This window comes from Leguminivora glycinivorella, chromosome 24, assembly GCF_023078275.1.
Source record: "Leguminivora glycinivorella isolate SPB_JAAS2020 chromosome 24, LegGlyc_1.1, whole genome shotgun sequence".
NCBI lineage: Eukaryota > Metazoa > Arthropoda > Insecta > Lepidoptera > Tortricidae > Leguminivora > Leguminivora glycinivorella.
This window is the reverse complement of record NC_062994.1, coordinates 10,714,768-10,732,285: the sequence shown is the minus strand read 5'-3', so window position 1 is coordinate 10,732,285 and position 17,518 is coordinate 10,714,768. Positions and strand designations below refer to the sequence as shown.

At 40.2% G+C, this 17,518-nt stretch overlaps 2 protein-coding genes across 2 annotated transcripts; both read left to right on the top strand.

Moving 5' to 3' along the window:
• Positions 1 to 4,395: 4,395 nt before the first annotated feature.
• Positions 4,396 to 13,409, top strand: LOC125238529 (zinc finger protein 271-like). The gene is made up of 5 exons (XM_048145863.1): positions 4,396 to 4,689; positions 4,880 to 5,227; positions 5,379 to 5,654; positions 8,534 to 9,154; positions 13,294 to 13,409. Exons 1-5 carry the CDS (start codon positions 4,590 to 4,592, stop codon positions 13,407 to 13,409), a joined length of 1,461 nt encoding a protein of 486 aa, XP_048001820.1. The 5' UTR covers positions 4,396 to 4,589.
• An 847-nt stretch (positions 13,410 to 14,256) lies between these two features.
• On the top strand, positions 14,257 to 17,312 carry LOC125238528 (zinc finger protein draculin-like). Its single transcript, XM_048145862.1, has 5 exons — positions 14,257 to 14,522; positions 14,716 to 15,060; positions 15,212 to 15,484; positions 15,786 to 17,135; positions 17,305 to 17,312. The coding sequence occupies exons 1-5, from the start codon at positions 14,423 to 14,425 to the stop codon at positions 17,310 to 17,312; spliced, it is 2,076 nt and encodes a 691-aa protein (XP_048001819.1). The 5' UTR covers positions 14,257 to 14,422.
• Positions 17,313 to 17,518: the final 206 nt, after the last annotated feature.

Below are 17,518 nucleotides of genomic sequence, written 5' to 3'. Positions count from 1 at the left end.
GAAATGTTGTCCCCTTGTCGCTCCGTGCGAGCGGCCGTTTTCGGGGACCCATATAGTGAGTTGGCGAGTCACCGCCTGCCTATTTTGTCATGTTTTATAACATATGAGCAAGGCAGGTGCCATAGTATTTCCGATAGTACCGGTTACCAATCCACCAGCAACTCAACCTAATAGCCCGGTTTGTTTTTGTACCATTTTCTTACAATAGTTCTACATTAACCGGGGCTTGTCCTTGGGTGCATTACTATAGTGCAGACAGGGATAATCGCCGGTTAGTGTCACATTACTTTTTAAATTAAACTGTCTTAAAGGGCCTCTGCGCTGTTGGCTTCGGCCCCACGCACGCCTCCCAAAAGTCCGGGACCCCATGGTCCCGAGAACTGGAAAGGACATACAAATAATTATGATACTAATCCGTCAAATTGTAGGTACTTATACTTCTTTATAACCCCCTTAATCACCAAACCTATGAATACTATGTTTTTTTTATAATACCACATGGTGGCAAACAAGGATAATGTAACGCCTGATGGTTGTATTGTTCCTTGGCGATAAGCGTTGACCATGGATGGCTTTAATTAATTTATTTCAATTTTGGGAATTGGGAGCGCAGCTCAGCAATTCCTGTCAACTTTGTACAAAAATTAAGGGAAAAGTTAAATTTGTTTTTATTAATTCCTATTTTGTTACCAAGATTTTGTTGATGAATTGAGATTTTATTAAGTTTTATTTCGTCATTAAGGTTCTCTAGTATCTATATTTTCTTAATTATAACAATTATCCTGTATATATCTTACGAAAGTCGAATTATATTACTAAATGTTGGTAACAAAATAGGATCAATTAAAATTTGCTGACGTGGCATTGTACAAAGTTGACGGGAATTGCTGAGCTATTCAAACATTTCAAACACCGGTTCAGATCAAAGACAATTTTATTTTTTTCTTCTCATGCGACCACGGACCAACCATAGACTATACAACATGCCCCTTTTGACGTGATAACGTCTAAAGCTAGGAACATACTACGCGGACGTCCGTCGTAAATCGACCGCGACCGATCAGTGTGCACGGAACAAAACATCCAGCGAGCCAGATTTCGATCGGACGTCCATGCGCTCAAGGCCACGTCCACGTCCGTCGACCGATAGTTTGCACGGTTAAAGCTAGGAACACACTACGCGGACGTCCGTCGTAAATCGACCGCGGACGGGAATCTGGACAATGGAAATACACATAACCGTGCAAACTATCGGTCGACGGACGCGGACGTGGCCTTGAGCGCACGGACGTCCGATCGAAATCTGGCTCTCTGGATGTTTTGTTCCGTGCACACTGATAGGTCGCGGTCGCGGTCGTTTTACGACGGACGTCCGCGTAGTATGTTCCTAGCTTTAGTGTATATTCATTGTCCAGATCCCCGTCCGCGGTCGCGCGACGACGGACGTCCGCGTAGTATGTTCCTAGCTTTACTCGTTACTACGGGCTGCATGCACGAAAAAGATGACGTCATTGTCCCGTTCCTCAAGGCCACCAAGCAAGAGCAAGTTTAGTGGTTTGTGTATGGACCATCTTTGTGTATGCTGCCAATAAAAAGATGGCTTCCAATATGAACGTGTTCTCATTTAATAAGTTAAATAAATAATAAGTATAAGACAAGACAACAAGACAAGACAAGAGACGCCACACCCAGCCAGGACATGCCTGCTCCGGACTAGCCGGCGTACCAGGGGACGTAATTTTGTAGGGAGTGACACGCTTAGGGATGAGGTAGGGATAGCAATCGACCGGCTATGCAGCCTTGAGCCAATATTGGAAGGTAGGAGGGGTAGGTAATGTCGTCGAAGGAGAGCGTTGATGATATATTATGCTACTCGTCGCTTTAGTTTCTGTCTTCGCAATATATCTCTTGTATCCAGCAGGATCAATATCATCTTCAGATGTTGTTTGCTTGAGGATTAGAAGTCCCGCTGACTCGCTGTCGTATGATTTTCTTCTGGTTTATATATTGCTACTATTGCTTTGATGAATACGCTTTTGTCGTCGGCCATGTCGAGCCACTCAGAAGGATGTAATATTCCATGTCCGACACTGTCGAAAGCCTTTTCGTAATCTACGAATGCCATGCACAAAGGACGGTTGTACTCGTGACTTTTCTCCATATCCTGGGGAAATCGAGCGAACTCCTCAAATCTGAAAGGCATACATATGGTGATTTTTGTGTTTTTAAGGGAACAGCTTGCATTTACGTACGGAACAGTGACATTTGGTGCAGTGGAACTCCAGGGGCCTGTTGCATAACAATTTACAACTCATATTACAAGCGGAACTCTCTTTCTTATAAAATGAATTGGAGGGGGACTACCGCTTGTAATATGAGTTGTAAATTGTTATGCAACAGGCCCCTGATGATTGTCAGAATGGAACTTCTCAAATCTGAGCGGCAGACTTATAGCGACTTTGGTATTTTTATAAGAACAGCATGCACTTACGTCCAGAACAGTGACATTTGGTGCAGAGGAATTGCTGATGAATAGTCAGCCGCCCCTGGTTAGAGTTCCGTTCTGATAATCATTCTCACTGTAAGTACTTCAGAATCATGCAAATTTCAAAGTTGGTTCAGAAATGACGGAGATATCGAATAACAAACATTAAAAAATATACAGACGAATTGATAACATAATCCAACATTTGAAGGATTTATCACCAGAACCCCAAAGGAAGGCGGTTTTTTTTCTTAAAAATTATTACATTTTTCTTTCGACAGTTAACACTATAACCGGGGCTTGTCCTTGGGTGCAGGGATAATCGCCGGTTAGTGTCACATTACATTTAGAGTAAATTGTCTGAAAGGGCCTCTGTGCTGTGCTGCTACAAAGTCAACATAAAGATTTTTCAAGTTTTGCTACTCTATCTGTCTATCATTTGACCGTGTTTTATAAATAAATATAAGTAAAACACTAAACCGTAAATTGTTTCTTTTTATAACCTTCATAATCCCCAAACCTATGATTTTTTTAATAAAACCACATGGTGGCAAACAAGCATACGGCGCGTCTGGTGGCAAGCAGTCACCGTAGCCTAAGGACGCGTGCAACTCCAGATGTGTAACTTGCGCGTTGCCAATCTGTATACTCCTTTTTCGAAGAACTCTATACTGTAGACCCTCAGTAAAACCTCGGCAGGTCATTCCACAGTTCGGAGTTCGGAGCGTTCTCGGGGGGAAATTCCTCTTAAACCGCACAGTGCAGTGCAGGCTTTGGGGCGTAAGAATTAGCACCCAGCCTACGGCAATCGGTGCGGTGGTAGACGGTGGCTACCAGGTTATTGGCATCATGTCAAACTATTCGTTTATGACGCATGACCAGTCACCACAACCTATGACCACAACAACACATGTAGGCACCTGATGAGTCAGGGACCACAGTAAGACTAGGTACAGTAGCACCAGTAGATTTCGTCCGTGAGCTTCGGTTTTTTTTAGGAAGTTAGTCATAACTTTATAAGCACTATTTATTTTGTGATTTCAGTCTACATCACAATATTATTTATTTTCATTAAAAACCCATGCAGATTTGGAGACGATTTCTACTAATGCGATTTAATCACGAACATAAATCAGCAACTTTTTTCTGAATATAGAATTGGTTATTATTCCTATCGTCAGAAAAATAGAGGAACTTTTTAATATTTTATCAATTTCCCCACTTTCCAGTTTCCCATTAGCACAAAACTTTTAGGCTCCGCGCACACGGGCGACAAAGTTGCTCGGCAACTTTCGTATTTGTATGAAAAGTTGCGTCGCCTCGTGTGCGCACCTTCATACTAGCCCATAGACATAGACCGAGCGATGGAGACAAAACAGTTTTGTCGCCCGTGTGCGCGGAGTCTTAGGCTCCCCACAGAGGCTTCCCACAGACAGTCTTAAAAATTCATAATCTTAAAAAAAAATTTTATGCAAATTGACACTGACAGATCTGTCAGTGTCTTGTCAGTGTCAGTTTGAACTGTCAGATTGCATACAAGTTTTTTTAAGATTATGAATTTTTAAGACTGTCTGTGGGAAGCCAGACAGTATTAAAAATTCATAATCTTAAAAAAAACTTGTATGCAATCTGACAGTTCAGATCTGTCAGTGTCTTGTCAGTGTCAGTTTGAACTGTCAGATTGCATACAAGTTTTTTTTAAGATTATGAATTTTTAAGACTGTCTGTGGGGAGCCTTAATCACAAATTATTCATCACCGGGTACAGTACAGACGGGTATGTGCAGAGATCTCTGAACACATCTGGTATGTTGTGGTGATCGGACCAATGCTGCAGTCAAGTACGTCCGTCTGTTACGATTTTTAAGTTGACATTTTGTGTTTGAGGTTATGTTGTATTTGTAGAAAAATGTAAATAGAAGTTGATATCTTGAATAAAATACGATAGAAATGTAGAAAAAAACTATACAAGTGAGCATTATTAATTCACTATTAATGTTTTCTATAAAGTGCTTAATATTATTTTGATCATCGATTCCTATTAAGGTACATATTTACCTACTTACATAGTGAAACTATCAAAAATTGGCTTGTATGGAACTAGAATGGAGTTTGTAACTGAAGTGTCAGAGTTTGTGCGATTGAAGGAGGAGCCCGCTGAGCCAGAAGCGGAGCCCGAGCGGCGGCCGCCCGGCGCGGCGCGAGGTGAGTGTCCGGGTGTTTCTCGCGTGCATTTGGCTTCACGACATTGGCAGTGATTCTAACAGCCTCGCCGGTGTACTTTTTACAAAACTATCTTCATTGTAATTATGGCGTTTACTTAACTCTTGTATATGCTATTAAAATCGTTGCCAAGTAAATTTGTTCTGAGTCTAATCTTAATCGTTTTACTTAGCAGTGCACATCAAAGAAGAACCACAGAATGAACATCAGTCAGATAGTGACGAAATAGAAGATTGTTTGCAACACACAACGAGTGAATACGAAATAAAGGAAGATCCCTCATGCTTTGAAAATATTGTGAGCGATGTGATACATGGCTTGTGTGACGGTAGAGTGAAGGATGAGGTTATGCAGCCGGAGTCTGTGCCACAGATCCCACAGACAGCCTCCTACTCGAACATGGAGCGTGTGAGCGAAGCAGCCATGCTGGCCGGCCTGTACACGGACCATGATGTTAAAGATGAGCTTGTGCTGGGTGCGGAGTGCCCATATCGCCCTGATGTCACTCTAGTAGTTCATGGTAAGTTCTGAATTCTTGTGTAATGATGCACTCCCTATATTGGTACTAGTTCTATATTATGCCAAATGTTTAATCCTTGAGTAAATAAGAAAGATTTAAATTTAGCATCATATCTACAGAGATTGACCGTAATTTGATGTTTGTTGTGCAGGTCGCATTGGCCATACGCTTCGAGATTGCTCTGTGACACTTGAACGCATCCCACACATTGATGTGCTCGCTAAGCGACAAGGCACAACTAGTAGTGACACTGAGTCCGATACTGATAAATTTACATTTAGAGGTGAATTTCACACTGAAGAGAAAGAACCATTATGTGATATTTGTGGTGAGAGACACAGTGTAAAATCAGATTTAGTGAAACATGTCATAGATCATATCCACAGACTTCCGAGCATGGAACAGGAAGGCGGTGCGCAGGGCAATGGTGAGTGAATAGAATAGAATAGAATTTTATTGTATAACTGTGTACATGCATAGGTGCTTTTTTTATACAAGAAGTATCAACAGTTGCCTGCTAGGGCGTACAATTATGGTAGGTAACCTACCCATTTTATAACTAAGCTTATTATCTAACATTACATAGGTGTCTTATTAACTAGCAAAAAATTATTTTGTGTCATAAAACACTTGCTCAATCAGCCAACTCTTGAGCTTACATTTAAACATAATTCCGTCTAGCGCTTTGATATTGAGAGGAAAATGGTGGAAAATACGGATAGCCATAATAAACATGCTCTTTTTGTTCATAGAGTTGTTAACCCGTGGAAGATATAGGTCATATTTGTATTGGTCTCTTTCTTTTTTTTTTCTCTATCATGGCTTTTACTCCTGTTATACATGTGTTTGTAAAACATAAAATTACCTTACAATAAAACTAAACTATTAAATCTAAAATTAAACTTAAAATAAAATTAAAATTAAATTAAACTAAATAAATCTAAAATTAAACTAAAGTAAATCTAAAAACGGCCCCTGTGGCATAGTACCGAAGACGCTGTCAGCATTTCCTCGCTGGATTGTCAAGCTAATACGCTGAGCGAGGAAGCTGCCAGCTCTTCGGTCGCCGTTGGCGTCTCTTAGTCTCTTCGATAAGTCCTTGAAGAGACTCAGAGCGCCAGGGCCCCACGGACCAAGGGTCTCGACGCCGAATGGAATAAAAATATATTCGGCGCCGAGACCGCTGTATTTTCCTACCTTTATTTTCTCGGCCGCCTCTGCTGCTGCCGCTGCCCTCACAGAGGTTCGGTGGAGATGAGACGGGGCCAGTGTGTCAACGCAAGTTGCGTCCCAAACCAGCACCCGTCCCATATTCCACGGAACCAACGACATCCCATCCGGTCTCTTACCGTCCGTCCTAGATATGCCGGTCGGCTCTAAAAGGGCCGGCACATTGACTGACGCAAGAGACCGGCGGATCACGTCGTTGAGGGCAGCATGCCTCGAGAAGCGGCCAGCGCTTCGTTGGCAGGAAAGGCCGTGGTGCCCAAGTCGGTCAACCTATACCCCGGGACCCCAAGACGAAGAGAAACTGAAATACGAAGAGTATCGGGGGTTAAAAATGTGCCCAAATTTGGGGAAGGGTGTGCATGGAGCCAGAACCCTGCTTCGCTGGTTCCAGCTGCTAGGAGTCTGGCTCGTCCCTCAGTGTCGGATTGGGCTAGGAGGGAACTAACGGTCAATTTACATATAATGTCGTCCCAGCTCCTTTGAGAATTTGGATATTCGGGAAAATTTTGACCGGGGCAAGCAATTGACCAAGCATTTTTGGCGTCAGCCAAGCCCGCAGCCTCACAGTTTGTTCGTAGGATTTTTCCTATGAGACTGGACGAGCTATGAGCTGACGACAAAAAAGCTGGTAATGCCACACTGGAAATTTTACTCCTTGATATTTTGAGCCAGGTGGATTCTGCCAATGTCGTGGTGACTTTTGACTTTTTTTTTTAAACGAGTGTTCGGTGATTTTTGATTTAATTTTTGGAAGGATAGGTCAGGAACCTAGAACGAAAAATAAAACACAATATTGGTCTCTTATATTATTTTTTAATGATGACTTTTTAACAAAATATGCAGTTTGACTCTTTATAAACATACATAGCTCTAAGACACAAATACTTGCTAATGTCAAAATACGTTTTTCTTTAAATACGTCACGAAGTGAATCTTCTGTGTACATACGATATACAGTTCTTAAGCATTTTTTCTGTAATTTGAATGTTTTATGTACATCTACAGAATTACCCCAGTAGATAACTCTGCATGTAAGTAAGGGATAGACATTTCCATAGTAAGCATTTAGTACAATATTTTCTCAACATGTTTGAGCAAGTAGAGATAAGGCATAGCAACTACTGGATATCTTATTATTTATATGTTCAATATGAGTCTTCCAATTTAAGTGAGAGTCTATTTTAATCCCAAGAAAACTAGCACTGGTCACAACTAGCACTAGTCAGTGTATTTAGTTGATGACCGAATTAAAACCGGCCAAGAGCGTGTCGGGCCACGCTCAGTGTAGGGTTCCGTAGTTTTCCGTATTTTTCTCAAAAACTACTTAACCTATCAAGTTCAAAACAATTTTCCTAGAAAGTCTTTATAAAGTTCTACTTTTGTGATTTTTTTCATATTTTTTAAACATATGGTTCAAAAGTTAGAGGGGGGGGGGGGGGGGGGACGCACTTTTTTTCCTTTAGGAGCGATTATTTCCGAAAATATTAATATTAGCAAAAAACGATCTTAGTAAACCCTTATTCATTTTTAAATACCGATCCAACAATATATCACACGTTGGGGTTGGAATGAAAAAAAATATCAGTCCCCACTTTACATGTAGGGGGCCGTACCCTAATAAAATACTTTTTTCCATTTTTTATTTTTGCACTTTGTCGGCGTGATTGATATACATATTGGTACTAAATTTCAGCTTTCTGCTAACGGTCACTGAGATTATCCGCGGACGGACGGACGGACGGACGGACAGACAGACATGGCGAAACTATAAGGGTTCCTAGTTGACTATGGAACCCTAAAAATGATAGAAATTTGTATTGTGTTGTGCCTGTAATCATTTTTAAAATGGCATATATAAATTGGCTGTGCGTTTGAATACTTTCTGCAGCTTTTCTTAATGATTTACGGATATGAAACATAAAATAATTAAATTAAAAATATAACTGAAGGAAAGTGAGGAAACACTTTATTTTACTGTGAAAAAATTGTAGGTGTTTTGCAGAGTACCTAATGTGATTACAGTAAAAATATGTTTGTGATATTTTATCATTATTAATACTGTCTAAAATGTTTTAGCATTTGCTGGTCAGTGCCAGCAAGAGCAGGAGCGGGCTTTGTGCCGAAGATACGCGATCCAGGACTGCCGCGTGCGCCTCGAACGGCTCCGACACCACGAGGCTCTTGCCACCAACGACACGCAACACACGCATACGGAAATTGATGCGGAGGATATACACACTAGAGTTGACAATGGGAAACCTACTTGTGATCTTTGTGGAGATAGTTTTGCACTGAAATCGGATTTGAAAAAACATATCATGATTGATGTTCACATGCCGACCACACGACGTTCACAAGACCTTAGTCTGAACAAGGAATCAGATAATAGGATTCATATGTATGAGTGTGATATTTGCGGTGAAACATTTCAGCAAAAAAATACTTTACAAATTCATATTCTAACACACTCAACACAGTCAAAGTCCAAGGACTCTAAATGCGATAACATAGGAGAAAAATCTTACAGTTGCGAAATATGTGCAGAGAGTTTCCGAAGTAGATTCCGATTGAATAAACATAGAAGAGTTCATTATAATATAAGTTCATATTCTTGCCACGTATGCGAAAAAAGATTTAAAATTCCTTCTGATTTTAAAAGACATACAAGTTTATGTAGTGACAAACGACCATATTCATGTGATATGTGTAATAAACGATTTAAAACTGACGCTTGTTTAAAACGTCATATACTGTTTCACAGTGATATAAGGCCATATTCTTGTGATGTGTGTAAAAACCGATTCAAAACTGTTTCCGAAGTTAATAGTCATACAAGGACACATAGTGACCTAAGACCACATTCTTGTGACGTATGTAAAAAGCGATTTAAGTTAAAGGCTGTTTTAAATCGACATACACTGACTCATAGAGCACCTTCACATTCGTGTGGTGTGTGTAAAAAACGATTTAGTACTAAGGATTATTTAAAACTACATATTCTGATTCATGGCGATTTAAGATCATATTCGTGTGATGTGTGTAAAAAACGCTTTAACACTCACGTTTATTTAAAACGACATATACTATTACACAGTGATACAAGGCCATATTCTTGTGATGTTTGTAAAAAACCATTTCATACTACTTCTGACTTGAATAAACATACAAAGATACATAGTGATCTAAGACCATATTCGTGTGACGTATGTAAAAAAAGATTTAAGTTTAAGGCTGTTTTAAATCGACATGCACGGACTCATAGAGCTACACGTTCACATTCGTGTGACGTGTGTAAAAAACGATTTAGAACTGAGACTTATTTAAAACTACATACTCTTCTCCATAGTGATGTAAGACCATATTCATGTGATGTGTGTAAAAGAGGATTTATAACTATGTCTCTATTAAAACGACATACATTGGTCCATGCCGAAGTAAGACCAGATTCATAGAGATACAAAACCATATTTAAAAATATTTTAAGCGGGTTACTCACGTATTAAGTCGATATAGCATGTGCCTCGCGCTCTCGACATATAAAGGCGGGGTCGCTACTCTTGAGAAAGATCCTCGAAAATAGATCGTAACATGTCGAACGCTACTCTCAACTCATCTGAGAGGAGAGGTCATCACTCGTATGGATCACCTAGTGTGGATATGCCGCGGGATTCCAGGCTTTATGTGGTTAGAAAAAGGACAGTTTTTTATCATAATATTATGCCTACCTACCTTTGTATTATCAATTTATGGCTATTACCGGTCAATGTTTTAAATAGACCTCAAATCATCTTTGTTATTACCGCTGAAAGTGCTGAATTTATTTTTCTTAATTCACTTACAATAAAATAATAATACGTATAAAAATTCACTTTATTATAGATAAATAATTTAGTGCAAAATAACAAAGTCATTTTCTTATTGACAAAGAAAGTTTGACTTTTTTATATTACACGTAAATAATACCTACATTTACAATTTCATTATTAGACTTATATTGACCGGGATTTAGACCGTCCAAGTCAAGCAAGTGCGTCCGTGCAAGTCTGCTATTGCTCAACATCTCATTGAGTCGGGTGCAAATCATTGGATCGAGCTGCATAGTCCTAAGGTAATTTCGACGGAACGCCACTACATACCGAGATTGGTAAGAGAAGCCATTGAGATTCACAAATATAAAAATTTCAATCGTGAGGATGGCTTCAAAACTATCTAATGTATGGAATCCAGTGATTTGTTTGTGTAAAAAACCGGTGAAGTCAGAATTGAACAAACGTAGTGACACTGTGAGTGTAGTGTGTTTGGACAGACCATCGAGTGTGAATGCGACCAGTGGTAACGCTGAAAGTGAACGCAGCCGACGCGCGCGAAGGAGGGTAGATCGCGCGCTGTCTATGCAACTTTAACATCCACCCGCCTTCGTCAGTTTTCCGTGATCATGATACATGCAACTGCGTCGAAATATCGGGAGCTCGACAAAAATCAAAAAGGTAATCACGGTCTAAATCCCGGTCAATATAAGTCTAATGAAAATAACCGTGAATCGTTCAAAACTCTAATTTCATTATTTTTATATAATCATTCCTATTTCCCTATATCATAACCAACACTTGCTCTTATTCAGTATCGTTTAATTTATAAATATTAAGTATTACTTACACGGGAATTGCTTTTAGTTTTCGACCAGTTACTGTATGCATGTTATGAAGTCATGCATGCCTTAATTCACCAAAAACTCAACACATAGATTTTGCAAGTTTTGCATCTCGCTATCAATCTGTCTATCATTTACAGTGTTTTACTAATATAATATACTGAACCGTAAAATTGTTTCTTTTTATAACCCCCATAATCTCCAAACATAGCTGGGCATTAACTCGTTAATCCGTTAATCGTTAATTAACGAAGTTAACATTTTGGTTAACGGATTAACTTTTAAGTTAACTTTAAAAAATGTTAACGGATTCGTTAACTTCCGTTAAATTTCTTCGAGTCCGTTAATCGTTAATCCAGTTTCGCGCGTGCCGAGTAAAACTTGCTCTGATCGCTACTGTAAAAGGCCGGAGTACGGCGAAATCTTGGATTTTCTCGTAAATTCACAGTCTACAGACCAATTGGTGCCTTTTCGGTCACTTGTTGGACACCTGCTAAAGTTTATTAGTCCTACTGCACCCATCACTAACTGGGAAATAGAATGTAAATCATCAAGGCGTACACAAATCGCGCAACCGACGCATCAAGCCAGGGTTCGGCGGGCCGCGCTATCTAGCAAGTTACCGTGGATCACAACTTCGATTAGAAGTGTCTCAATCCGAGGAACCTACGCACCATGACTACGACCGCATGAATGACCCAATATCTACAGGTCACCAATTTAAAACCTAGGATTTACCGAACCAACGTCGGTGTAAGTCCATAGAGAATATTTTATTAACATTTCGCTTTTACCAATTGGCAGCTGGGATTTTTAAGAGATTTTGGCGAACTTCGGGCTTTTACAGTAACATATAAACTTACGCACACTACAGTAAAATATTTTTTTTATCAAGATTAACGGCTTATCGATTAACTTTAACTTCCGTTAAATTTGTAGAAATGTATCGCTTTAACGATTAACGAAGTTAACTTTTATATTAACGGATTAGCGATTATCGAAGTTAACTATTTGATTAACGGTGCCCAGCTATGTCTCCAAACCTATGATTTTTGAATAATACCACATGGTGGCAAAACAAGCAAACGGCTCGTCTGGTGGTAAGTAGTCACCGTAGCCTAAGGATGCTTGCAACTCCAGAAGTATTACTTCCACGATGCTGGCCCTTTCGCAATCTGTATAATATACTCCTGTTTTGAAGAATTCCATGTTGTACACCCTCAGTAAAATGGCAGGGAGCTGAAATTAATTGAACTGAAATGAAATATTTATTTTCCAAGTAGGCATATTACAATGCGCTTATGATCGTCAAATAAAACTACGCCGGCTCTAACCCTACGCCTCAGCCTCGAGAAGATTTTAGTCCCCCCTCAGTTGGAGGGGGGTATCCACTAAGGGATCGGCAAGAAACATTCCACAGTCGGTCGCGGGAGGAAACTCCTCTTAAACCGCACAGTGCAGTGCAGGCTCCGGGGTGAGAGAAGGAGCACGCAGCCGACGGTAAGCGCGGCGGTGGTAGAAAGCGGCCGTTGGCATCATGCCAAACAATTCGTACGTGACCCCATGTCTGGCTCTGGTGCGCCAGTACGCAAGAGCGATACTTAGAGATAGATTGCAGATGTGTTACGGACACAGGTTTCGTCCGTGAGCTGCTGTTTAGCTTTGGTTTTTTAGGAAGTGTCCTTTCTATTCATAAGTACTATTTCATCATCATCATATCAGCCCTTTATCGTCCACTGCTGAGCATAGGCCTCTCTTCTAGTACGCCACTTGTCCCGGTCCTGAGCTAGTCTCATCCAGTTGTCACCCTCAATTTTCCGGATGTCGTCCACCCAACGAGCTAACGGATGCCAAGAACTTCTTACATCTGTGAGCGGCCACCATTCTGTTAACATTTTAGTCCATCTGCCATCACTCTGCCTAGCAACATGTCCCGCCCAACTCCATTTTAGTTTGGTAATGACGAAACCTACGTCTAGCACCTTGGTGCGACGACGGATCTCGGCATTCCTCTCCCGATCTTGAATCTTGATACCGAGCATGGCGCGCTCCATGGCTCTCTGTGCAACTCGGATCTTATGCACAGCCTTTTTAGTGAGCGTCCATATTTCGGCACCGTAGGTCATGGTGGGCAAGACACATTGGTTAAAGAGGCGAGTCTTCAGGCATTGTGGAATGTTAACAGGTTTGAGGATGTCCGCCAACTTGTTGAATGCCGCCCAACCCAGCTGGGTTCTCCTAGAGATCTCCTGCTCCTGTTGTGTTATGTCCAAGATACACGTAATGCTTGACAGACTCTAGCTCTTCGTTCCCCACCATAATGGTTGAGACCGAATCACCAGAGATGTTCGTCATTACTTTAGTCTTGGACATATTCATCTTAAGACCTATTTTCAAAGAAGCATGGTACAGGTGTTCGACCATGCCTTGGAGCTCTTCTAGGGTCTCGGCGAACAATACAATATCGTCGGCAAACCTCAGGTGCGACAAGAAGACACCATGGATGTTGATACCAGTTTTGTCCCATTTAAGCGTTTTTATGACGACTTCTAGTACCGTCGTAAAAAGTTTGGGTGAAATGGTATCTCCTTGGCGCACCCCCCTACGGATGGATATTGGATCACTGAGTCTATGAAGCCGGACTTGCATTGTTGCCGAGCTGTATAGCTCCCGGAGCACATCCACATAGCGAGCATCAACTGAGCAGCGATGGAGAGAGTCAAACACAACCCAATGTCCGACACTGTCGAAAGCCTTTTCGTAATTTACGAATGCCATGCACAAAGGACGGTTGTACTCGTGCTTTTTCTCCATAAGTTGCTTTACTACGTGAGTGGTACTAGAAGTACTATTTATTTTGTGGTTACAGTCCAATATTATTTACCTATGTAAAGATCAATGCAGATTTGGAGATGATGTCCAGCTATTTAATCTCATCACGAAAAAAACTATTTTAATCACAAATTCATCACCGGATTTGTATGTACCGGTCTGTACTGACCTCTGAACACATCGTATATTCTGGTGACCGGACCAATGCTGCGTCAGGTACGCCCGTCTGTTACGATTTTTAAGTTGATATTTTGTGTTTAAGGTTATGTTGTGTTGTAGAAAAATGTAAATAGAAATTGATATCTTGTATAAAATACGATAGTAAATGTAGAAAAAAACTATACAAGTGAACATTATTAATTCACTAATGTTTTCTATAAAGTACTTAATATTATTTAGATCATCGTAATAGGTACATAGTGTAACTATCAAAAATTTACTTGTATGGAACTAGAATCACAGAATATATAATAGTTGCTAGAATGGAGTTTGTAACTGAAGTGTCAGAGTTTGTGCGATTGAAGGAGGAGCCCGCTGAGCCAGAAGCGGAGCCCGAGCGGCGGCCGCCCGGCGCGGCGCGAGGTGAGTGTCCGGGTGTTTCTCGCGTGCATTTGGCTTCACGACATTGGCAGTGATTCTAACAGCCTCGCAGGTGCAATTTTTACAGAACTATCTTCTTTGTAATTATGGCGTTTACTTAACTCTTGTACATGCTATTAAAATCGTTGCCAAATAAATTTGTTCTGAGTCTAATCGTAATCGTTTTATTCAGCAGTGCACATCAAAGAAGAACCACAGAATGAACATCAGTCAGACAGTGACGAAAAGGAAGATTGTTTGCAACACACAATGAGTGAATACGAAATAAAGAAGGATCCCTCATGCTTTGAAAATATTGTGAGTGATGTGATACATGGCTTGTGTGACGGTAGAGTGAAGGATGAGGTTATGCAGCCGGAGTCCGTGCCACAGATCCCACAGACAGCCTCCTGCTCGGACAGGGAGTGTGTGAGCGAAGCAGCCATGCTGGCCGGCCTGTACACGGACCATGATGTTAAAGATGAGCTTGTGCTGGGTGCGGAGTGCCCATATCGCCCTGATGTCACTCTAGTAGTTCATGGTAAGTTCTGAATTCTTGTGTAATGATGCACTCCCTATATTGGTACTAGTTCTATATTATGCCACATGTTTAATCCTTGAGTAGATAAGAAAGATTTAAATTTAGCATCATATCTACAGAGATTGATCATAATTTAATGTTTGTTGTGCAGGTCGCATTGGCCGTACGCTTCGAGATTGCTCTGTGACACTTGAACGCATCCCACACATCGATGTGCTCGCTAAGCGACAAGGCACAACTAGTAGTGACACTGAGTCCGATACTGATAAATTGCCATTTAGAGATGAATTTTACACAGAAGAGAAAGAACCATTATGTGATCTCTGTGGTGAAAGATTCAGTGTAATGTCGGATTTAGTGAAACATGTCATGGATCATGTACACAGACCGAGAGCGGAGCAGGAAGGCGGAGGGCAAAGCAATGGTGAGTGTATTTAGTTGATGACCGGATTAAAAATGATAGAAATTTGTAGTGTGCCTGTAATAGTTTAAAAATGGCATATGTAAATTGGCTGTGCATTTCAATACTTTCTGCAGCTCTTCTTAATGATTTACGGATATGAAACATAAAATAATTAAATTAAAAATATAACTGAAGAAAAGTGAGCAAACATTTTATTTTACTGTGGAAAAATTGTAGGTGTTTTGCAGAGTACCTAACGTGATTACAGTAAAAATATGTCTGTAATATTTTATCATTATTAATACTGTCTAAAATGTTTTAGCATTTGCTGGTCAGTGCCAGCAAGAGCAGGAGCGGGTTTTATGCCGAAAATACGCGATCCAGGACTGCCGCGTGCGCCTCGAACGGCTCCGAAACCAAGAGGCTCTTGCCGCCAACGACACGCAACACACGGATACGGAAGTTGATGTGGAGGATATACACACTAGAGTTGACAATGGGAAACCGACTTGTGATCTTTGTGGAGATAGTTTTGCACTGAAATCGGATTTGAAAAAACATATGATTGGTGTTCACATGCCGTCGACACGACGTTCACAAGACGTGAGTCCGGACAAGGAATCAGATACTAGGATTCATATGTATGAGTGTGACATATGCGGAGCATCATTTCAGCAAAAAAATACTTTACAAATTCATATCAAAACACACTCAAGACTGTCAAAGTCCAAGGACTCTAAATGCGATAACATAGGAGAAAATGTTTACTGTTGCGAAATATGTGCAGAGCGTTTCCGAAGTAGATTCCGATTGAATAAACATAGAAGAGTTCATTATAATATAAGTTCATATTCTTGCCACGTATGCGAAAAAAGATTTAAAACTCCTTCTGATTTTAAAAGACATACAAGTTTATGTAGTGACAAACGACCATATTCATGTGATGTGTGTAAAAAACGGTTTAAAACTGACGCTTATTTAAAACGACATGTACTGTTTCACAGTGATATAAGGCCATATTCTTGTGATGTGTGTAAAAACCGATTTAAAACTGTTTATGATTTTAAAAGACATACAAGTATACATAGTGACATACGGCCATATTCATGTGATGTATGTAAAAAATGGTTTAAGACTGACGCTTATTTAAAACGACATATACTGTTTCACAGTAATATAAGGCCATATTCATGTGATATGTGTAATAAACGATTTAAAACTGACGCTTGTTTAAAACGTCATATACTGTTTCACAGTGATATAAGGCCATATTCTTGTGATGTGTGTAAAAATCGATTCAAAACTGTTTCCGGAGTTAATAGTCATACAAGGATACATAGTGACCTAAGACCACATTCTTGTGACGTATGTAAAAAGCGATTTAAGTTAAAGGCTGTTTTAAATCGGCATACACTGACTCATAGAGCGCCTTCATATTCGTGTGATGTGTGTAAAAAACGATTTAGTACTAAGGATTATTTAAAACTACATATTCTGATTCATGGCGATTTAAGATCATATTCGTGTGATGTGTGTAAAAAACGATTTAACACTGACGCTTATTTAAAACGACATTTACTGTTACACAGTGATATAAGGCCATATTCTTGTGATGTTTGTAAAAAACGATTTCATACTGTTTCTGATTTGAATAAACATACAAAGATACATAGTGATCTAAGACCATATTCGTGTGACGTATGTAAAAAAAGATTTAAGTTTAAGGCTGTTTTAAATCGACATGCACGGACTCATAGAGCTACACGTTCACATTCGTGTGACGTGTGTAAAAAACGATTTAGAACTGAGACTTATTTAAAACTACATACTCTTCTCCATAGTGATGTAAGACCATATTCATGTGATGTGTGTAAAAGAGGATTTATAACTATGTCTCTATTAAAACGACATACATTGGTCCATGCCGAAGTAAGACCAGATTCATAGAGATACAAAACCATATTTAAAAATATTTTAAGCGGGTTACTCACGTATTAAGTCGATATAGCATGTGCCTCGCGCTCTCGACATATAAAGGCGGGGTCGCCACTCTTG

Coding starts and splice junctions, on each gene's coding strand:
- LOC125238529 (XM_048145863.1), top strand. CDS start 4,590: ATGGAGTTTGTAACTGAAGTGTCAGAGTTTGTGCGATTGAAGGAGGAG. Junction 4,690..4,879: donor GCCGCCCGGCGCGGCGCGAG/GTGAGTGTCCGG, acceptor CGTTTTACTTAG/CAGTGCACATCAAAGAAGAA. Junction 5,228..5,378: donor TGTCACTCTAGTAGTTCATG/GTAAGTTCTGAA, acceptor TTTGTTGTGCAG/GTCGCATTGGCCATACGCTT.
- LOC125238528 (XM_048145862.1), top strand. CDS start 14,423: ATGGAGTTTGTAACTGAAGTGTCAGAGTTTGTGCGATTGAAGGAGGAG. Junction 15,061..15,211: donor TGTCACTCTAGTAGTTCATG/GTAAGTTCTGAA, acceptor TTTGTTGTGCAG/GTCGCATTGGCCGTACGCTT. Junction 15,485..15,785: donor AGGCGGAGGGCAAAGCAATG/GTGAGTGTATTT, acceptor AAAATGTTTTAG/CATTTGCTGGTCAGTGCCAG.